The 23,291-nt window shown below is 45.2% G+C and overlaps 3 protein-coding genes across 3 annotated transcripts in view; all 3 read left to right on the top strand.

The window, feature by feature from the left end:
* Nucleotides 1-1,345: 1,345 nt before the first annotated feature.
* Nucleotides 1,346-23,291, top strand: part of LOC310760695 (uncharacterized protein) — a 67,828-nt gene continuing 45,882 nt past the window's right edge. Inside the window, exon 1 of the mRNA XM_083609684.1 lies at nt 1,346-2,392. Coding sequence (XP_083465810.1) covers nt 1,991-2,392 — 402 coding nt within the window. The 5' untranslated portion in view covers nt 1,346-1,990. The remainder of the gene's footprint in view (nt 2,393-23,291) is intronic.
* The window catches only part of LOC310760704 (uncharacterized protein), a 395,412-nt gene continuing 378,541 nt past the window's right edge, over nt 6,421-23,291 (top strand). The window contains exon 1 of the mRNA XM_083609739.1: nt 6,421-6,694. Within this exon, the coding sequence (XP_083465865.1) occupies nt 6,545-6,694 (150 nt within the window). The 5' untranslated portion in view covers nt 6,421-6,544. The remainder of the gene's footprint in view (nt 6,695-23,291) is intronic.
* LOC310760807 (uncharacterized protein) lies at nt 7,175-22,160 on the top strand. The gene is made up of 2 exons (XM_083609984.1): nt 7,175-9,870; nt 20,444-22,160. Exons 1-2 carry the CDS (start codon nt 9,837-9,839, stop codon nt 21,784-21,786), a joined length of 1,377 nt encoding a protein of 458 aa, XP_083466110.1. The 5' UTR covers nt 7,175-9,836; the 3' UTR covers nt 21,787-22,160.

Genomic DNA, 23,291 nt, shown 5'->3' with positions numbered 1-23,291 from the left:
CACCTAGATTTTTCCGTAACAGCAGGAACACCAGCCTGAATGCCAACCCAGCAGAACCCGAGCAATCAATATGTGTGGGTGGGGGGGGGGGGTGACAAACAAATTCGCACCAGGTACCACCTGACCTTGCTACGCCTCTGCAGGGGAAAGGTCTCCCTTGGGAGGTGGTGGGCTCTCCTTCCTTGGAGGTTTCTCAGCAGAGATCGGAGGGCCATCTGCCATGGATGCTTTCGCTGAGATTCCTGCATTGCAGGGGGTTGGACTAGATGACCCTGGGACCCCATTCTACCCTCCCATTGCTGAATTCTAGGGTGAGTTTCCTTACTTCCTGCAAAGCCCTTTTCCCTGCAAACTGTTCCTCCGGTTTCTGGCCAAGGGAAGGAGATGCTCAGAGCCCAACCGATAGCCTCACCCCCAAAAGGATATCTGGGCATTGAGGTAGCCAGGGGGGCAGCTGCCCCCTAAATCCATAGAAAAATAATAATCTGAGGTTTTGCCAAGCAAGAGAGGGCTGAGCTGGGGGACTCGGCTTTGCAAGGGTTAAAGGGATCTGAGCTGCCTTCCTAGAGAGGACAGGAAGGGGGGGCAGGTCCTCCAGAGCCAAGGCCCCTCCCTCCCCAGTGTCTCTCCTGCAAGGGCTGCCTCTCTGTCCCCCTCCTGGGATCTGGTGAGTCTCCTCTCTCTCTGGGATCTGGTGGGGGTCCCAGGGCTGCAGCAGGGGAGGGGGCCGGGGGGGCCTGATCTGCTCCTGCAGGGGGGGGGGACAAGTCAGGGAGGAGAGGGTCCTGCCAGGGAGGGGCCAGGTCTGCAACGCTCTCCTTCCTGCACATCAGAGGATCCCAAACTCATCTGGCCTTCCGCCCCCCCTTCAGAAAAAATATCCCTTCTTCAAAAAAGGAGTCCCTGGGACTTTAACTCAGTGTGACGTCGCTCAGCGTCACTGCAGAACAGAGGAAACATTTGCAAATGGTTTTCGAAAGCTGGACGAGAAGGTGGACTAGACACCCCACCCCCCAGAAAACCCCAATGGGAGGGAGGAAGAAAATGTGGGAGAGAAAGGAGAGGAGTAAAGAGAGGGATCCCAGCCCATAGTCTGGCTGCTGCATTGGGGACCAGTTTCCCAGTGTCTCCCAGGGCAGCTCCCCATGGAGGCCACTGCAGCAATCCCCTCGCACCCAGAGCACGGCATCCCAGAACCACATCCTCTCTCTCCCAAAGGGATTGTTGCTGGCAAAGCAGCCGGAAATGGGCGCTGCTACTCACCGAGCCTCCAGGGACCTAGGCATCAATGGCTGTGTGTGGGGGTTAAGCCATCTAAGAGAATAATAATAAAAAATTTGCTGCCTAAATTCCAAAGGAGATGTATTTGGCCCCACCCACTTGGCCCTCAGGGGGTTGACTAGATACATACCTGGCCCTCAGAGCAAAGAAAAAGGGACCCCACCCCAGGAGTCTGTCTTGAGAGCAGCAGAGAGTCCTAGTGCAAGAAAAGGAGACAGAAGCAGGGGAGAAATGTGCCCTGAAGTGGGCGTTGGGGGAGAACAACTCATGAGGACCCCCGGATGAGGACCCCCTCTAGAGCTAAGCATCCATTTTTCAAATGACTCCCTTGTCAGTCAGTTCTGACTTCATGCATTGACTGGAAGGCAGGAGCAACCAGGCTGATTCATCTCCCAGAAACCCCTTCAGTTGCCTCCACATTTTGCATTGCTAGAGGGCTAGAGACTTACTTCTTCTCCCCTTCCTCCTCCTCTTTCTTTTCAAAAAGGTATCTCATGGTTTGGGCTCTGGTGCCGTCCAGTCCTGATTCCTGGCAAGTCTCATCCGTGCTTGTTCAGGGATCTGTTTCTTCTCCTGACCTACAAATTCTGTAACAGAACAATGTATTTGCTTTCTAGGATTTGCTAGAGCTTCTCATTAAGACGGGACAGAACTTGGCAGAAGACCAAAGGGTACCTTCTGATCTCTCAGAGGCTTCCTGAGAGCACAGATGGATGAGCAAGACTCAGCTGGCCCTGGAGCAGGAAGGGGCCATGCCATCCAAACTGGGAGCAGTGGGGGGTTCTGGGAAAACTCTGTGCTGAAGATCCTGGGTGAGGAGGACACCCTCCGCTCAGAGGTGCAGAGCCAGCAGGTGAGGCAGTTCTGCTGCCAGGAGGCCAAAGGACCCCGAGAGGTTTGCCACCGGTTCCTCCACCTTGACTGTCAGTGGCTGAAGCCAGAAAGGCACACGAAAGCTGAGATGCTGGACCTGGTGATCTTGGAGCAGTTCCTGGCTGTCCTTCCCCCGGAGATGGAGAGCTGGGTGAGGGACTGTGGAGCGGAGACCAGTTCCCAGGCGGTGGCCCTGGCCGAAGGTTTCCTCCTGAGTCAGGCAGAGGAGAAAAAGCAGGTGAGAGAGACTTTCCTCTGGATACTATCTTGACCAGAGCCAGGGCCTTTTCGGATGTGGCTCCGTCCTGGTGGAACGCTCTCTCACAAGAGACCAGGGCACTGCGGGATTTGACATCTTTCCTCAGAGCATGCAGGACAGAGCTGTTCCGCCAGGCCTTCAGGGTTCAGGGTTCAGCCTGATTCTTTTCTTTCAGTACAAGAATAAGCAATAAAGAGGCTTCCTAGCCCGCTCACACCTCCTTTATAAGGCCGGTGGTAACAGTAGTTGGCCCTAGCGAATATTAAAGGTAAAGGTACCCCTGCCCGTTTGGGCCAGTCTTGCCAGACTCTAGGGTTGTGCGCTCATCTCACTCTATAGGCCGGGAGCCAGCGCTGTCCGCAGACACTTCCGGGTCACGTGGCCAGCGTGACAAGCTGCATCTGGAGAGCCAGCGCAGCACACGGAACGCCGTATACCTTCCCGCTGGTAAGGGGTCCCTATTTATCTACTTGCACCCGGGGGTGCTTTCGAACTGCTAGGTTGGCAGGCGCTGGGACCGAACGACGGGAGCGCACCCCGCCGCGGGGATTCGAACCGCCGACAATGCGATCGGCAAGTCCTAGGCGCTGAGGTTTTAACCACTCTCAATTTTACTTGACTTGATCATGGATGGAGGATTTGACCTGGCATGTGTAACAGAGCCTTGGTTGGATGAAGCAGATGGGCCTGTCCTTGCCGCTGCTTGTCCACCAGGTTTCTCTTACACACAGCAACCCAGGTCATGTGGGCGGGGAGTGGGGGTTGCAGTGATTTTTAGGAAGTCATTAGTTTGCACCAGGCATCCTATTGGGAAGACCCAGTTTTCCGAGTGCATGTTCTGGAAGTTGGGCAATAGAGTACAGGATTCCTTTTGGTGTACCGACCTCCCCGCTGCACCAAGGATTCCCTGCCCGAGCTGCTTCAGGTCGTGGCGGATGTTCTCCTGGAGATACCTAGTTTGGTTGTCCTAGGGGATTTTAATATTCATGCCGACACGACCTTAAAAGGGGCCGCTCGGGACTTCATGGAAAGCATGGCCTCCATGGGGCTGTCCCTGAATAAGTCTGGCCCAACCCATAGCCGCGGACATGCCATGGACCTGGTGTTTACCTCTATGGATGTTGGTGATCTGACACTAAGTAAAAGCGAAACGAAAGAAGTGCCATGGTCAGACCACTTCTGGGTGCAACTTGACTTCTCCGCGACCCTTCCCCTCTGCAGGGAGGTGGGACCGATTCAGATGGTCTGCCCCTTGATGGATCCAAATGGTTTCCAGAGAGCGGTAGGGGATGCTTTATCCCATGTTGATGGCCTTTCAGCTGATTCCCTGGTGGCCCGCTGGAATGTGGAGTTAACCAGGGCTATTGACTGTTTGGCTCCAAAGCGCCCTCTCCGATTACATGGAGCCTGGACAGCCCCGTGGTTTTCAACGGATCTGAGGGCAATGAAACAATCATTGAGACGGCTAGAGCGCCGGTGGCGGATGACCCATTCTGAAGCTGACCGGACACAGGTTAGAGCTCAATGTCGAGCCTACCAAGTGGCGGTAACGACGGCGAAGAAGACTTTCTTCACCGCCTCTATTGCATCTGCAGAAAACAGCAGCAGGAGACTTTTTCAGGTGGTCCGCAATTTACCGGAACCACCTGCTACATCAGGGCCCAGTACGGGCCACATGATCTCCTGCAATGATTTTGCAAAGTTTTTTGCAGATAAAGTCGCTCAGATTCGGGAAGAGGTAGACGCCACCGTGGGATCAGGGCCGGGGCGGGAGAGTGCTAGAGTCCTGTCTAGTCAAATTGAGTGGGATCAATTCCAATCTGTTACCTCCGAGGATGTGGACAGGCTGCTTGGACGAGTGAAACCAACCACCTGTCTCCTTGATCCTTGCCCATCCTGGCTTATAAAAGCTAGCCTGGAAGGGCTGGGCGATGGGCTTCGTGGGGTGGTGAATGCTTCCCTCCATGAGGGAGCCTTCCTAGACCCGCTGAAAGAGGCGGTTATTAAACCGCTTCTTTAAAAACCATCTTTAGATGCGGTCACGATGGCCAACTATCGCCCAGTCTCAAATCTTTCATTCTTGGGCAAGGTGATTGAGCGAGTGGTTGCTGAACAACTCCAGGCACGCCTGGAAGAAGCGGACCATTTGGATCCCTTCCAGTTGGGATTCAGGCCTCATCATGGGACTGAAACTGCCTTGGTCGCACTGGTTGATGATCTCCAGCGGGCCAGGGACAAAGGTGAGAGCTGTTTCCTAGTTCTGCTGGATCTCTCAGTGGTGTTTGATACCATCGACCATAACATCCTTCTGGACCGTCTTGAGGGGCTGGGAGCTGGGGGCACCGTCATACAGTGGTTCCGCTCCTTCCTCCTGGGCAGTGTTCAGAAAGTGGTGGTGGGGGATGAGTGTTCAGACCACTGGGCTCTCACTTGTGGGGTGCCTCAGGGTTCTGTCCTCTCCCCCATGCTTTTCAACATCTACATGCAGCCGCTGGGAGAGATCATCAGGGGGTTTGGGCTGGGTGTTCATCAGTATGCGGATGATACCCAGCTCTACTTCTCTTTCAAATCAGAACCAGTGAAGGCAGTGACAGTCCTGTGTGAGTGTCTGGAGGCAGTTGGTTGGTGGATGGATAGTGGCTAACAGATTGACATTGAATCCTGACAAGACATAAGTACTGTTTCTGGGGGACAGGAGGCGGGCAGGTGTGGAGGATTCCCTGATCCTGAATGGGGTAACTGTGCCCCTGAAGGACCAGGTGCGCAGCCTGGGAGTCATTTTGAACTCACAGCTGTCCATGAAGGCACAGGTTAAATTCGTGTCCAGGGCAGCTGTGTACCAGCTCCATCTGGTACGTAGTCTGAGACCCTATCTGCCCGCGGACTGTCTCGCCAGAGTGGTGCATGCTCTGGTTATCTCCCGCTTGGACTACTGCAATGCGCTCTACGTGGGGCTACCTTTGAAGGTGACTCGGAAACTACAACTAATCCAGAATGCGGCAGCTAGACTGGTGACTGGGGGCGGCCGCCGAGACCATATAACACTGGTCTTGAAAGACCTACATTGGCTCCCAGTACGTTTCCGAGCACAATTCAAAGTGTTGGTGCTGACCTTTAAAGCCCTAAACGGCCTCGGTCCAGTATACCTGAAGGAGCGTCTCCACCCCCATTGTTCTGCCCAGACACTGAGGTCCAGCTCCGAGGGCCTTCTGGCAGTTACCTCATTGCGAGAACTGAGGCTACAGGGAACAAGACAGAGGGCCTTCTCGGTAGTGGTGCCCTCCCTGTGGAACGCCCTCCCACCAGATTTCAGAGAACAACAACTACCAGACTTTTAGAAGACATCTGAAGGCAGCCCTGTTTAGGGAAGTTTTTAATGTTTGATGTATCACAGTGTTTTAATATTCTTTTGGAAGCCGCCCAGAGTGGCTGGGGAAACCCAGCCAGATGGGCGGGGTATAATAAATTATTATTATTATTATTATACCTGTGGACTGCCGTCTGTCCAGATTTTAATTTGTTTTGAACTAATTTTGCCTGTTCTTATGTTCTTTGTATACTGTGTTAGATTTATGATGTTAGCCGCCAAAAGATTGGCTCCGGCCAGGGATGGTTGGGTACAAATGAAAAATTATTATTATTATTATTATTATTAGGGGCTCCAAAGAGGATAGAGAACATCCCATAATGCTCTACTGATGGCCCATCCTTTTTCTGGGAAGGCATCCATGGAATGAGATCTCACACCATTAAAGTTTTTTACTTTTCCATTATCTTTCTGCTATTTCTTGTCATTCATTTTCTGTTTTGAATCCTTGTTTCTTTTTCAGGAAAAGGATCGTTTTGCAGAAATGGACCTGGATTCCTGTGAGGCAGAGAGGCCTCCGCTGGACACCAGAGAGAGGCCACTGGGTAAGGAGGAAGGCGGTTTTTCTCCATTTGGTCTCATTCTATTGGTTTCCCATATAATCTCTGGGTTCTTTTCATCAAGTTTTTTTGGGGGGGGGAGTTGGGAGGAAGGGTCCAGCGGAGGGGAGATGTATTTTTGCACAACTAACATATGAAATGGGCACAAATGTCCAAATGCACTCAGCAGGTAAGGCTTTCTGAAAGGGCCATCTGTAGATAGAGATGCCCTGTTTCACCTGTGAGAGACATGGGCACGCCTGGCATCCTGCTTACCTGTTTTCTCTTTCAGGAGACAGAATGATGGCGGCAAGACCTCCTGATCCATCTTTTCATGGGGGCAGAAGGGAAGCAGCGGCTGTGGAACCAGATCAGGTCAGGGGAAGCTGCCTTGTGGGGACAGAGGCTGAGGGATGGAGCAATGTCATGGACTGGTTGGGCACAGAGGAATGGTGGGAGGAAGCAGCCGGGGAACCAGGAAGGGAAGACGGCTCAGAGCCGAAGGAGTGGAGGTGGAGGAAGGATGAGTGGTCAGATGGAGAAGAGGGAGAAGCCTGGGAAGAGGAGGTGTCAGAAACTGAAATGGTAACAGGGCTTAGTGAGCTGGGAGACTCTGTGGCAGAATGCAGTGCAGAATCAGAGGCAGAAGAGGAAGGAGGCAAGTGGGAGAGGAAGGTTGAGAGGCAGAGGTGAGTCAGGAGGAGGAGCCACTGGGGGCTCCCTCTCCTTCTGCCAGAAGCCACCCTCCCTGCTTGTCTCTCAGAGCCAGGAGACGTCTGACAATGGAGGAGCAAAGGCAGGCTGCACACTTGCGCACTGTTGCATCGCTTGCCAGAAACCCCAGAGAGGAGGGGACTTGGAAAGCTGTGGGAGCTGGGGGCCTTCTCTTTTGGCAGCTGATTTCATGGAGGAAGACCCTGTCATGGAATTCTACTCAGTATTGATCCAGGCAGAACTCCAATGTATAGTTACCAGAGTGAAAACGTAAAGACGTTGCAGGATTCCCCAAAATAGACCAGAGGCAATTGTATTTCATGCAGCAGAGCTTTACTGCTACTGAAGACAAATGAGGATACTGGTCCCAAATCCAAAACATTCAGGATTGGCCCTGTCCATAAGAAATCCAGTTGCAGCAAACTTAACTGAAATTTCCCACAACTTATAATAAGTTTAAACCTCAACACTCAGCATACTATGTACAGAACACCAGAAGGAAGAGAGAGAGAGAGAGAGAGAGAGAGAGAGAGAGAGAGAGAGAGAGAGAGACCCAGGCTCCTTCTGGCCTCTTCTTATAGTCAGCATGACCTTGACAGAAGACATAACAGAACCACTTTAACCCAGCTGTACTCAGGCTGTGAGGCCTGGGTCCTTGTGCCAAAGGCCAAGCTCAGAAAGGGTGGCCCTAGGTCCCAAAAGATGATTTTCTGTGGGTATGAGCCAGGGACCAAGGGGTGGAGATTTGCCTACCCAACAGGCAATCAGTCCAGGATTCTGCTCAGCAGCAGTGCTGAGTTCTGTGAGTAGAATGGATGGACACGCATACATGGGAACCCTGATGTTCTTTCAGAGAGTCTGCAAGACTCTGCTGCTGAGGAAGAGGTAGAGGTTGAACCTGCTGCTGAGGCACAGAGTCCTGACCCAGAGCAGGTAGAGGGAAGAACTTCTCCTAAAGCTGTGAAGCTTGAGCATAGAAGTGCTCCTTCCTCACCCACAGGTTCAGCTGAGAAGCCTAAATGGTGCAGTAAGTCAGAGGGGGAGGTTTTGGAGGCCAAGGACGTTCTAGTCGGTCCTAGTGAGTCTGAGGGGGTACCTGAAACTGGGTTGAGATGTTCAGCTCCCACAACGAAAGGTAAACCTCCTGACAGGTTTGCAGTCACAAGTGTGTGGGTTGGCATGGCACAGTGTGAAGCCGAGAGTTTTGAGGATGTTCAGAAACTGCCTCAGGAAGAAGCCAGGAAATGGCATGAGGCAATGCAGAAGGAGATGAGCTCAATGGAGTCTCTAGGTGTGTTCTCCCTCACAACGTTGCCAGTGGGCAAACAGGCCGTGAGCAGCCGCTGGGTTTACCGTCTTAAACCTACAGCAACAGGCTAGGCCAGTAGCCAGAGGGTTCACGCAGCAAAAGGGGCTGCATTATACTGAGGTATATGCTCCCACTTCCAGAAGTGAAACTCTGCACATGCTCTTAGCGATTGCTGCACAAAGAGTTTTTCAGGTGAATCACTTTGATGTGGATGTGGCCTATTTGAACTCAGACCTCCAGGAGGATCTGTACATGCTTCCTCCTCCAGCGTTTGAGGGCAATGAGCCGAATACTGTATGGAAGTTTCACAAGTCCATTTATGGCTTAAAGAATCGGCCAGAAATTGAAACTTGTACCTGATTGAAGCCTTAGAGAAGCTAGGTATCAGGAAGAGTTTTGCTGACAGCTGCCTGTACCTTAAAGGGTCAGGAGTCACAGGAAATGGTGTTGATCTTTGTTGATGACATCATTCACATCTCGGGCAAACAAACAGGTGCAGAAGTTTGCCAAAGAGCTTGGAAAACGGTTTCAGCTCAAGAACCTGGGTGCAGTAAAGATCTACTTAGGTGTTCAGATAGACCGGACTGAAGATGGAAGCTTCTTGCTCAGTCAGAAAGGCAAGATTGAGCAGTTGCTTGAGAAGTTCAGAATGTCTGATTGTGCAGGGGTTAGGGCACCCATGGAGACAAGCTATGTGGAAGACAGTCGGCTAGCAGAACGCGTTGAGTGCGAGAACGCTGAGCTCTTCCAGTCCGCTCTGGGTAGTCTGTTGTATCTGTCCCAATGGAGCATGCCGGACATTGCTTTTGCTACCAATCTGCTCAGTAGGGAAGCATCAAAGCCCAGTGTAAATGCCTGGCATGGTATCAAGCGGGTGCTGCGTTACCTGCAGGATACCAAGGACTTCAGTCTCAAGCTGTCAGCTGCAGGTGAGACGGTGCTTACTTGCTGGGCAGATAGCGACGGGGCGAATCTGGATGACAGGAAGTCTGTATCTGGGATAGTACTAAACCTTGGGGAATCTCTAGTTGGGTGGAAGTCCCGGAAGCAAAGTCTCATTGCGCTGTCCTCTACTGAGGCTGAGTTCATTGCACTGTCGGAATTGTGCAGGGAACTGGAGTTCTATAGATGCCTGGTGCAAGAGATCTATGGGGATTGTTGCCTGCCCATCCCTGTTTGGGAAGACAATCAACTCTGTCTGAAGTTGGCAGAATCTGGGCAGTTGAAGGCCAGAACCAAGTATCTAGACATACGTTTCCAGAATGCGTGTCAAAGTGTCAATCCTATTGAAAGCAATCCTAGCGAAACAACACAGCAATTAAGAGGAAGGAAAGAACAGAGCATTGTGTAGCAGATCATATTTCTGCTGTCTCAGAGGAGGACATTTCCCTTTTCTTTTAGGGTCCAGTGTGCTTTGAAGATGTCGCTGTTCGTTTCACAGATGAGGAGTGGGCGTTGCTGGATCCTGACCAGAGAGTTCTGCATAAGGACGTCATGGAGGAGAATCGTAGGATCGTGGCCTCTCTTGGTAAGGCTCCCTGTGGGATCGTCCTATCTGCCTGGAAATTCAAAAAATACCTCTATGTGACAAACCTCATACATTTCCACAGAGCTCAACAGCGCCCAATACAACACCTGGAACCTAACACCCCCACAATAAACCTTGAACAGCAAATTCCAGTTTTTTCTGTGAACCATCTTCCTCCAGTTCTGCCTTTTTATACCATGATTCGGCTGGTCTGAACTGCCCAGGCATCTTAAATGTCAGCTTCAGTGTTGGTATCTGAAGGTGCTACTGGAAGGAATTTTTTTTATTTAGCTTCAGAGTTGTTCGGAAAGATAAGTAGCTTCTGTCAAGTTTTCTGTTTTTGTTTTTGCTGCTGTCAGTCTTGGGTTGACCAGAGAGACGACTGACATTGGAGATGGAGGGGATGCCATGATTGGGCCAAACAAAATCCATCCCAGAGAAGAGCCAGGCTTATTGAATCTCAGGTAGTAGTAGCAGTGATAATAATAATAATAATAATAATAATAATAATAATAATAATAATAATAGTAATTTTTATTTCTACTCTGCCCACCTGGCTGGGTTGCCCCAGCTGCTCTGGGGGGCTTTCAACACTTATAAAAACCAGAAACATTAATCATAACAATCTGTCCCCATATAAAAAGTACATTAACTTTAAAATGAACAACTTACACTAGTGGCCAAAATTGTGGAAACCTTTTGGAGAAAGTGTATTTCAGAGCTTTGATACCTCACAACACCACTTTTTTGGGAGTAATAGCATAAAACTATATATCTTTTTTTAAAATTTTTTTTATTGATTTTCTAACATGAATTAAGACACACTACAACTAACAATACATGAACAAACAAACATATAAACTCGTATAATTTCATAACCTCTTTTTCTTAAACCTTATTTCAACGACTTCCCCATACCTCCCTTTTCTGCATCCCTGTTTTTAGACTTTTTCAGCAACCCCTAATTTCAATTACTTATGATTCACTTTCTTTATCCTTTTTCTCTTACCCAATCATTTATCACAGCAATTCTGTTTTACATTACCCATGACATTTTAGCACTCATTAATTTTACAACAGTTCTTAAGATAAACTCTAAATTTCTTCCAATCTTCTTCCACCGTCTCTTTTTCTTGGTCGCGGATTCTGCCAGTCATCTCAGCCAGTCCCATGTAGTCTATCACCTTTGTCTGCCATTCTTCCAGCGTGGGTAGTTCTTGTGTCTTCCAATACTTTGCTAAAAGAACTCTTGCTGCTGTTGTAGCATACATAAAAAACGTCCTATCTTTCCTTGACACCAATTGGCCTACCATGCCCAGGAGAAAGGCCTCTGGTTTCTTCACGAAAGTGCATTTAAGCACCTTTTTCATTTCATTATAGATCATTTCCCAGAAGGCCTTAATCCTTGGGCACGTCCACCAAAGGTGGTAGAAAGTACCTTCAGTTTCATTACATTTCCAGCATTTATTATTGGGCAAATGATAGATTTTTGCAAGCTTGACTGGGGTCATGTACCACCTATAAATCATTTTCATAATATTCTCTCTTAAGGCATTACATGCCGTAAACTTTATACCGGTAGTCCATAACTGTTCCCAGTCAGCAAACATGATGTCATGACCAATGTCTTGTGCCCATTTAATCATAGCTGATTTAACTGTCTCATCCTGTGTATTCCATTTCAACAGCAAGTTGTACATTCTTGACAAATTCTTAGTATTGGGTTCTAACAATTCTGTTTCTAGTTTTGATCTCTCCACCTGAAAGCCAATTTTCCTGTCCTGTTTGAATACTTCATTTATCTGGTAATAATGAAGCCAGTCTCTTACTTTAGACTTCAATTTCTCATAACTCTGTAGTTTCACTTTTCCCTCCTCTTGTTCTATAATTTCCCAGTATTTTGGCCATTTAGATTCCATATTAAGTTTTTTCACTTCCTTAGCTTCCATTGGTGACAGCCACCTAGGGGTTCTGTTTTCCAACAGATCTTTATACCGAATCCAAACATTATATAGTGCTTTCCTAACAATATGGTTTTTGAAACCTTTGTGAATTTTTACCTTGTCATACCATATATATGCATGCCAACCAAATCTGTTATTAAACCCTTCCAGATCCAAAATGTCTGTGTTCTCAAGAAGTAGCCAGTTTTTCAGCCAGCAAAAAGCCGCTGATTCATAATACAGTTTTAAGTCTGGCAGGGCAAACCCCCCTCTTTCTTTTGCATCAGTTAATATCTTAAATTTTATTCTGGGCTTTTTGCCCTGCCAGACAAATCTAGATATATCTTTCTGCCACCTCTTGAAACAGTCCATTTTATCCACAATCTGCAATGTTTGAAACAAAAACAACATTCTCGGCAAAACATTCATCTTAAATTTGACCATATTTCTAAATCTTTCTTAACTTCTGTCCAACATTTCTCATAATTGTCTTTAAATAAGTTCACATTCTTAGATGTCAAATTAATCCCCAGGTATTTCACTTTCTTTGCTACCATTAATCCGGTTTCACTGTGGAACCTCTCTCTTTCAGCAACTGTTAGATTTTTCTCCAGTACTTTCGTTTTCTGTTTATTCAGCTTAAAACCTGCTACTTGACCAAATACTTGTATTAGCTCTAAAACTCTTTTCGTACTAGTGTCTGGCTCTTGTAAAGTTAATACTAGATCATCTGCAAACGCTCTCAGTTTATATTGTTTAGCTCCGACCTGAATCCCTTTAACCAGCTGGTCCCCTCTGATCATATTTAATAAAACCTCCAAGACAGATATAAAAAGTAATGGGGATATTGGGCACCCCTGTCGTGTCCCTTTTTCAATAGCAAATTCTTCAGTAACCACATTATTTACAATTAATTTTGCTTTTTGTTCAGAATAAATTGCACCTATACCATTCTCAAAACCTTGGCCTACCCCCATCCCTTCAAGATTATTTTTCATAAAGCTCCAAGAGATATTGTCAAAGGCTTTCTCTGCGTCCACAAATATTAATACTGCCTTAGTATTAATATTAGCTTCTAATAATTCCATAATATCTATTATGTTTCTCACATTGTCAGATAAATGTCTTCCTGGAAGAAAGCCAGCCTGGTCTTTATGAATCTCTCCCACCAAAACTCTCTTCAATCTTTTTGCCAAAATGTCTGCAAAAATTTTGTAATCCACATTAAGTAATGATATAGGGCGGTAGTTCTTAATCTGGTTCTTCTCAGTCTCAGATTTTGGTATAAGTGTAATATACGCTTCTTTCCACAATTCAGGTGCCTTCTTCCCCTCTAAAATTTCATTACAGACTTCCTTCAAAGGTTGTACCAACCATTCTTTCAGAGCTTTGTAATATTTGGAAGTCAATCCATCTGGTCCTGGAGATTTTCCCAATTGCATATTTTGAATGGCTCCCTCTATTTCTTGCTCGGTTATCTTCTGGTTCAAAGTCACTTTACTTTGTTCAGAAATTTTTTGTAATCCATGATTTTTAAGAAATTCTTCTATCTCTTTTTCGTTCACCGGCCCTTGCATAAAACTATATATCAATGGGAAAATAATTTAATGAAGAATGTAATGATTTTCTTCTGTCATGCAGGCACAGTCTCTCCAGTCTTCGATCATCACTTGCTCTTGTGCACCTTTTCCTGCCTTTACCAGTCTGATTTTGGAGTGACTGAGTCTCTTTTTTTTTTTTTTTTTTTATAATATATTTATTAAAGTTTTCAAATAAAACATATATCAAATAAGCACTTATCGTTGTCCATTTAACATCTTTCAATTGTTACATGGGACTCCCCCACACCTCCCGCATACACTTACATCATTATTAAATTATTTTCAAGCAAATTATCATTTAACTCATCTTAATTAATAATCTTAATTTGGTTTGACATATAATTCGACTTTAAATCTATTTTAATGGTAGACAATTGTCTGCACTGGCATCCTATTCAGCACTCAGCCAGATTACAATATTTTTGTAAATAAGTCTTAAATTTCCTCCAGTCTTCTTCCGTCCTTTCTTCTCCCTGGTCTCGAATTCTGCCGGTCATCTCGGCTAGTTGCATATAGTCCATCAGTTGCATCTGCCATTCTTCCACAGTGGGTAGCTCCTGAGTTTTCCAATTCTTGGCAATTAATATTCTTGCTGCTGTTGTTGCGTACAAAAAGAATGTTCTGTCCTCTTTTAACACACTCTGGCCGACAATACCCAGGAGAAAGGCCTCTGCTTTCTTAGTAAAGGTGTATTTAAACACCTTTTTTAATTCATTATATATTTTCTCCCAAAAGGCCTTCACTCTAGGGCAGGTCCACCAGAGGTGAAAAAATGTTCCTTCATTTTCCTTACACTTCCAACATTTGCTATCAGACGAATGGTATATTTTAGCCAGTTTGACAGGGGTCATGTACCATCTATACATCATTTTCATCACATTTTCCTTCAACGCATTACATGCAGTGAAGTTCAGCCCAGAGGTCCACAACCTTTCCCAATCTTCAAACATAATATTATACCCAATATCCTGCGCCCATTTTATCATTGTTGATTTTACCATTTCGTCATGTGTGTTCCATTTCAGCAGCAAGTTATACATTCTTGAAAGTACCTTAGTCTTAGGTTCTAACAGTTCAGTTTCTAACTTTGACTTTTCCACTTGGAATCCTAACTTTTTGTCGTTTTTAAACACTTCTTTAATCTGAGCATAGTGTAACCAGTCTCGCACTTTGTCTCTCATCTTTTCTAAACTCTGCAATTTCCAGTTGTCACCATCCTTTTCTATTATCTCCCAATATTTTGGCCAATTGGCCTCCATATTGGCTCTTTTCCGAGCCTTAGCCTCCAGGGGTGACAGCCACCTCGGAGTTTTATTCTCCAGTAAGTCTTTATATTTTGTCCAGACATTAAAAACTGATTTTCTGACAATATGGTTCTTGAAGGCCTTATTTATCTTAGCTTTATCATACCATAAATATGCATGCCATCCAAACGCATTATTAAAACCTTCCAAATCCAAGACATCCGTATCTTCAAGAAGTAACCAATCTTTTAACCAGCAGAAAGCTGCAGCTTCATAATACAACTTTAAGTCTGGCAGGGCAAAGCCCCCTCTTTCTTTCGCATCTGTTAATATTTTAAATTTGATTCTGGGCTTTTTGCCCTGCCAGACAAATTTAGAGATATCTTTCTGCCACTTCCGGAAGCACTCTGTCTTGTCTACAATCTGCAGTGTCTGAAACAAAAATAACATTTTTGGCAATACATTCATCTTGATGGCAGCTATTCGGCCTAGCAATGAAAGTTTTAATCTTGACCAACTATCCAAGTCTCTCTTAATCTCTGACCAACATTTTTCATAATTATCTTTAAATAAACTCAGATTTTTTGCTGTTATGTTTACCCCTAGGTATTTAACTTTTTTAACCACATTTAGTTCTGTCTCTTTCTGAAGCTGTTCCAACTCAATATCTGTCATGTTTTTCCCCAGAACTTTAGTTTTTTGCTTATTTAACTTAAATCCTGCCACTCGACCAAAGTTTTGAATCAGTTGTAGTACTCTTTTCAAACTAGACTCCGGCTCCTGTAATGTCAGAACTAGGTCATCTGCAAAAGCTTTAAGTTTATATTGTTTCGCTCCGACCTGAATCCCTTCCACCAACCGGTCCCCCCTAATCATATTCAGGAGCACTTCCAGAACCGAAATAAACAGTAATGGGGAAATCGGGCAGCCTTGTCGTGTACCTTTTTCAATTTTAAACTCTTCTGTAACCACATTGTTAACTATCAGTTTAGCCTTTTGTTCTGAATATATTGCCTCAATCCCGTTCTCAAACCCCCGTCCCACTCCCATTTCTTTTAAGTTCCCCTTCATAAATTTCCAAGAAATGTTGTCAAAGGCTTTCTCCGCGTCTATAAAAATTAAAGCTGCTTTGGTGTTTATGTTTGTTTGTAAAAGTTCCAATATGTCTATAATGTTCCTTGTGTTAGTAAACATATGTCTGCCCGGGAGAAAGCCTGCCTGGTCTTTATGGATTATCTCACTTAAAACTTTCTTAAATCTTCGTGCCAAAACATCTGCAAATATTTTGTAATCCACATTTAAAAGGGAGATGGGACGGTAATTCTTAAGTTGTGTCTTTTCAGTTTCTGACTTTGGAATCAATGTGATAAATGCTTCTTTCCACGATTCAGGCGCCTTCTTCCCCTCCATTATTTCATTACTGACCTCCAACAAAGGTTGTATCAAATAATCCTTCAATGTCTTATAGTAGTTAGAGGTCAGTCCATCTGGCCCTGGTGATTTGCCCTGTTTCAGACTCAGGATGGCCTGTTCAATCTCTTGTTGTGTTATTTTGCCATTTAAAATTGTTCTGTTTTCTTCTGACAGCTTTGCTAATCCATTTCTCTCCAAAAATTGTGTAATCTCTATTTCATCTTGTGGCCCTTGAGTATATAACTTTTTAAAATACCTCTGGAAGCACTTTCTAATCTCTCCCGGGTTCTGAATGTTCCTTCCTTCAACCTCTAAGTTTGTTACTGTATTTAATCTTTGTCTCCTTTTCAACTGCCAAGCTAGCAGTTTCCCACATTTATTTGCCGATTCAAAAGTTTTTTGTTTCATTGTTTTAATCTTCCATTCTATTTCCTGATTTATCAGCTTGGAATATTGCGCCTGATAAAGTTTAATTTCTCTCAGAATCGGTTGGGACTTCGGGTTAGATCTTAACTTCTTCTCCAACTCTTTGATACTTTCCAGGATTTTATCTTTCTTTTCATTTTGCAGTCTTTTCTTTAAGGAATTCTGTTGGATCAAGAACCCTCTCATCACAGCTTTACTTGCATCCCAGATAGTTCTTTTTTCCACCGTAGTGTTCAAATTAATCTCAAAATAGTCCTTTAAGGTTTTTTGGGCCTTCTTTACAATTCTTTGATCTCTAAACAGGCCATCATTCATCTTCCATCTAAAGGAGCCGATTGGGATCAATGTCATATCCATTCTCAAGGCGTTATGGTCGGAGCATGTTTTGGGGCAGATTTCCACCTTCCTCACCTTAGGTGCCAGACTTCTAGTTATCCATATTTGGTCGATTCGTGTCCAAGTCAGTTGAGCTTCAGAAAAGAATGTTCCTTCTCTTCCCAAGGGGTTTCTAACTCTCCAGATGTCAACCCAGTCCATATTGTCAGTCATTTCAAAAAAGGTCTTAGGTAGTCTTCCCTCTTTAGTAATGTTCTGGTTCTGTGACTTATCCATATTTGTTGATACGACCCCATTCATGTCCCCCATCATGATGACGTTGTTGTAATCCAGATAGTCCAGCATGATCTCGTGCAACTTCTTATAAAAATCCGATTTTCCTTCATTTGGAGCATAAATTCCTAATATCAAAATTTTTTCTCCTTGATACTGTATTTCTATTGCGAGGATTCTTCCACTTTCGTCTTTAAAGAGAAATTTTGGTGAAAGGCTCTCTTTTGCATAGATCACTACACCTCTCTTTTTAACTGTATCCGATGATATAAATTCTTGACCAAGCCTTTTATTTATTAACACCTTTCTATGGAGCCTAATCACATGCGTTTCTTGTAAGCATATAATGTCCAATTGTTCCTTTTTTAAAATATGAAAAATTTTAGACCTTTTTTCGGGACTGTTACAGCCATTTATGTTCCAACTCAAAAGCTGCAGAGACATCCTGGATAGATCTGGTTATTCTTTCTGGGGTGGTACCTTGTTCTCCGGTCCTTGAGGATCCGAGGGGGCGGGCTCCCCTGGAGGTTCTGGCGCTGGCAATCCAAGTCCTTTGTGGAGGTCTTCTCCGTGTGCTCCCAAAAACTTGTCTCTATCTTCCACTGTTTTGATTTTGATCTTTCTCCCTCTGTAGGTAAAGGATAATCCTTGTGGAAACTCCCACCTGAAGATAATTGCGTTGCTTCTCAACAGTCTTGCCAATTCCGTGTAATTAGATCTAAGGTCCAGCAACTGCTTAGGAATGTCCTTGTAGATTTCAATTCTCTTGCCCAAGATGTCTAGTGACTTTTCGTAGTGCAGGCCCAAAATCTTGTCCCTTTCCTCCTTTGATCTCAATGTTATCAAACAATCTCTGGGCTTCTCTGTCCTTCTGACTCTGCCAAGCCTGAAAGCAGATGCAATTTTAAAGTCTTTTTCCTCTAACTCCCAAAACTTGGCAAATTCCTTAGTTAGAAATTCAATAAGATTATCTTCTTCCACCTCTGGTATTGACCGTATCCTCAAGTTGGTCTCCCTGTTTCGCAGTTCTGTCATCAAAAAGTAAATCTGATGTTCTCCAACTTGTTTGCTGAGTGGTCTTACTTCTTTCTCAAGTTCTTCCAATCTTTGACTAGTATCTTCAGCCAGTTTACGATTTTCACCTACAGCCTCCTTTAATTCTCCAATGGATTGGGCATTCTGTGCAACTTGTCCAGTCAGCTTATTCAAACTTTCTGTGTTCTGTTCAATTTTAGCTGTATGCAAATCAGCCTTCTTGTCCAGAGCCTCCAGTTTCTCCAAAATTTTCTCCAAGACAGAGCTACTTGTCCCTGAAGCCATATCTCCCAGGTGCAGCTCCTCTGTCTCACCCTCCCCTGCCTGTATTAGGGAGGCCGCCTCTATGTCTGGAGGCAAAGTGGAAGGCAAGGCCGGCACAGAAGATCTACGCTGTGAGGCTGCAGATAAAGTTAAAGTTGTTTGTTTAGTCCTTCCTCTTCTCCTTGCGCCACTCATTCCAAAGTTATCTGTAATCCAAGGTCAATCCAAGTTGTTCCCATGAGAAAGCAGAGTCCCAGATGCAATAGTCAAACAGAGGCCGGGAAAGGGAAAGTAAAACAAAGTCACTGCTGTAAGCCCAAAATCCTCTAGAGGGAGCTTAATACGTCTTCAGGGAAAAGATCAAATCCAAGTTAAACTTATAAATTTAAATCCATGTCTATCGCCTCCACAGTGTGTTATTTTTAGCAGAGTAAAACTTAAAGCAAAACAGTGTTTCTTACAGTGCCTTGACTGCAACAGTTTCAAAGTATCCAGTTCCAGCTCAGAATGTTTCAAAACCTGAATTCAATATATCCAAAGTTGCAAACTGGTGCTCATTCAGGCAGCTCCAGCACCAGAGATTCTTATTTATTTTATAATCCACTGGTACCACAGAAGAAGAATATCAGTGCATCCCACATATGACCAGCAAAAGTCAATAGCTCAAAGTCTTTCTCTCAGAAAACTGCTTTAACAGGGTGCCAGCATTTAGTTAAAGCATAACTTTTTGTCTCCACTCCTCCTGCTCTTTGCTTAAAGTTCAGTATCGCGGGAGATGGGCTTCCTGCTTATTCTCACTCCGTTTTCAGCCAAATTTCAACTTTTTTTTTAAAAAGTTTTAAAAGTTCCATAAAGTTCTCAAAAAGTTTCAGAAAGTTGACGAAAGTTTCAGAAAGTTTTCAATGTCCAAATTTACTCACGGGTTGTAGTTTCCAAAGTTCAGAAAAGTTGCAGGAAGAAAGGACAGCGCTGACCGGCAACAGCAATGCGGCTTCACTTCGCTGTTTGCGCAACGACCCACAGCGCCGCTACCCCCTCCGCGATCCGGAGCCCCTTACGGGGTCCCTTCAACGTTTTGGGGGCTGCTTCTGGCGCCCGCCGGGTCCCGAGACCACAGGCTTCTGCCACCTGTGGTTTTCCTGGATGGGTCTCCGCTTCGCCGTAGCGGACGACCCGTTTACAGCGGAGCTCCCTTCTCCTTACTCGGAGAAGGCAGCCATTACCGGTCGCGCCGCCTCCGGAAGTCCGGAGTGACTGAGTCTCTTATACCTCTTCAAAAATATAGACCAGCTTTGGTTAAGTTTTCCCCAATCTTTCTTCTAATTTCTTCATACCTGTAGCCTTGTTCACTTAATAGTACGATTTTACATCTCTTTCTGGGTAACTACCAACCAAATTGATAGCAATCACATAATACACTGCCAAACGTCAACCTAAGCAAGTTGTGCTTCCCTTTTCTGGTCATATGTCTATAACCTTTGATAGAATACAGATAATTGAACAAACTTTGTTGCACTACATTCTTGATTAAATTATCTTTCCATTGCTATATAATATTGTGGTATTACAGTCATACCTCGGGTTACAGTCACTTTAGGTTGCGTGTTTTCGGGTTGCGCACTGAGCCGAACCTGAAAGTACAGGAATGGTTTGCTTCCAGGTTTCAGTGCTCGCACATGTGCAGAACGACCAAATTACGACCCACGAATGCGCAGATGCAACGCTGCAGGTTGCGAATGCTGCGGATTGCGAACATGTCTCCCACACAGATCATGTTTGCAACCCGAGCATCCACTGTACTCCAAAAGAAGTGGTGTTATGAGCCATCAAACATCTGAAATGCACTTTTTTCTAAGAGGCTTTCACAATTTTACCACTACAGTATATCAAAAAAATCAACATTCAACAACCCATCAGAATCTAATAAGAAATATGTTGGTTAATGACAAAACACAAAGGTAACGAACACACACACAACTCCCTTCAGTTCTTCTTCATTTGTTCCTGAGGCTCTAATCCCTTTTTGTCTCCATTGCAGATTGTGATGAATTGGAAATCGAGAACAAAGGTGAACACGACAAAATCCCCAGAGAGGAGAAGCCATGCAAAAATTTGGAGTGTGGAGACAGCTGCACTCAGAGCTCCAATCTCACTAAGCATCAGAGAATTCATACAGGAGACAAACCCTATCAGTGCATGGAATGTGGGAAGAGCTTTAGTTGGAGCTCCCATCTCACTAACCATCAGAGAATTCATACAGGTGAGAAACCCTATCAGTGTGTGGAATGTGGAAAGAGCTTCAGTCACAGCCATGATCTCACTTCCCATCAAAGAATTCATACAGGGGAGAAACCCTATCAGTGTGGGGAATGTGGAAAGAGCTTCACTAATAGCTCATCTCTCACTTCCCATCAAAGAATTCATACAGGGGAGAAACCCTATCAGTGTGGGGAATGTGGAAAGAGCTTCAGTCACAGCCAAAGTCTGAATTCCCATCAAAGAATTCATACAGGGGAGAAACCCTATCAGTGTGGGGAATGTGGAAAGAAATTCATTACAAGCTCCAGTCTCACTTCCCATCAGAGAATTCATACAGGAGAGAAACCCTATCAGTGTGGGGAATGTGGAAAGAGCTTCAGGAAGAGCTCGGATCTCACTTCCCATCAGAGAATTCATACAGGGGAGAAACCCTATCAGTGTGGGGAATGTGGAAAGAGCTTCAGGAAGAGCTCAGATCTCACTTCCCATCTAAGAATTCATACAGGGGAGAAACCCTATCAGTGTGGGGAATGTGGAAAGAAATTCATTACAAGCTCCAGTCTAACTTCCCATCAGAGAATTCATACAGGAGAGAAACCCTATCAGTGTGGGGAATGTGGAAAGAAATTCATTACAAGCTCCAGTCTCACTTCCCATCAGAGAATTCATACAGGGGAGAAACCCTATCAGTGTGGGGAATGTGGAAAGAAATTCATTACAAGCTCCAATCTCACTTCCCATCAGAGAATTCGTACAGGAGAGAAACCCTATCAGTGTGGGGAATGTGAAAAGAGCTTCTGGGTGAGCTCTGATCTCACTAAGCATCAGAAACTTCATACAGGGGAGAAACCCTATCAGTGTGTGGAATGTGGAAGGAGCTTCAGTTGGAGCTCCCATCTCACTTACCATCAGAGAAGTCATACAGGTGAGAAACCCTATCAGTGTGGGGAATGTGGAAAGAGCTTCAGTCAGAGCTCCTCTCTCACTTCCCATCTAAGAATTCATACAGGGGAGAAACCATATCAGTGCGTGGAATGTGGAAAGAGCTTCAGTCAGAGCTCCCATCTCACTTCTCATCAAAGAATTCATACAGGGGAGAAACCCTTCATTCTATTGCTTTAGAAGCCAGGCAAATCTGCACCTTTTTAACCAGGCCTTTGGCTGATTGACATCTAAGGCCCTTTTGAAATGTGGTGGGGAGTTGAGTTACAGATGTGTATTTTGTGTTTTTATATTGTGTTTTTATGTTGTAACTGTCCTGAGACATGTGGGAACAGGAGTCAACAACTAGAGGCCAAGGGGTTTTTGCCCCCCAATGATATATTTGAGGGGGCCACCCCCCAGTTGATAGGCATTGCCATTCCAATGCCCTGCATGCGTCATGTGATTGATTGTGCAAGGCACGCCTTACCTGGCCCCTCCCACCAATATTTTATGCAAGTTGGCACCACTGGGTCGGGTGGTATACAAATTAAATAAATACATAAATCACCTTCCTTTGCACATGTTTCAGCCTGTCAATATCCTTATTTATTATCATTTTTAATATTTATGTGCCTTTCATCTGAAGATTTCACAACAGAAACATACAGGATAAAAGCATGGCTTTCTCAAAAACAAGAAAAGCCAGAGAAATCTCTCCTCCCCTTTTTTTGGATGGAGTTACAAACTTTGTTGATCAGGGAACAGCTGTGGAAATAGTGCATCTTGATTTCAGTAAGGCTTTTGACAAAGTACCCCATAATATTTTTGCCTTTAAGCTTCTAAAATGTGGGCTGAATGAGGAAACTGTTAGGTGGACTTGACTAACCGAACCCAAACAGTCCTCCTCCATGGTTCCTCATCATCCTGGGGAAAAGTGACAAGAGGGGTGCTGCAGGGTTCTGTCCTGGGCCCCTTGTTGTTCAACGTCTTTATGAACGACTTGGATGAAGGAACTGAGGGGGTGCTCATCCCATTTGCCGATGACACCAAACGGGGAGCGGAGGCCAATGTGGCAGAAGGCAGAATGAAGCAACCAGAAGTCACCTCAACCCGATGGACAGGTGACCCCTCCTCCTTTTCCTCTCCCCCCAAGCCATCAATATTCCCCCCCAGCCTCACACCTCCACAGAGATCCCCACCCAACACCAGTCCAGGTGACATAGAAAGACACTCCCCATTATCCAACAATCTACAACTCACTCTCAGCACCCCTCCCCACGCCTTACTAAGTAAAATAATTGCCCTTGTTGCAAGGATTTTTAAGGTACCAGTGACCCACTCAAATTGTGTCCCAGAATTGACAGACGCAGCAGTGGAGAAAAAGAAAGTGATATTTATTGCTGAGCAATAAGTGACCCAGTGGAATCCTTTCCCAAAGACTGGGCCCCGGGCTCCAGCGCCCTGAGGCTTTATACCTGAGTACATACATGACATAATCAGATACAATCACACACGACAGCAAAAATAAGACCAATGGGCGCATTCAAGCCTTGCCCCCTGATCATGTAAAGAGTTCCCTCCCAACTTCTGCTTTTTCAGTCTGAACATGCAGTATAACCTTTCCCCTGATTTATGGTAAGGAGGAAGAAAAAGCAACTTCGGCCCTTACGCTCCTACGCGGCCATCTGCTATACCGGGACATT

Source organism: Podarcis filfolensis (genome assembly GCF_964270895.1).
Source record: "Podarcis filfolensis genome assembly, chromosome: 4".
NCBI classification, from domain to species: Eukaryota; Metazoa; Chordata; class Lepidosauria; order Squamata; family Lacertidae; genus Podarcis; species Podarcis filfolensis.
The sequence above is the reverse complement of the archived record's forward strand: the minus strand, read 5'-3'. Positions and strand labels throughout refer to the sequence as shown.

Coding starts and splice junctions, on each gene's coding strand:
- LOC310760807 (XM_083609984.1), top strand. CDS start 9,837: ATGGAGGAGAATCGTAGGATCGTGGCCTCTCTTG. Junction 9,871..20,443: donor TAGGATCGTGGCCTCTCTTG/GTAAGGCTCCCT, acceptor TCTCCATTGCAG/ATTGTGATGAATTGGAAATC.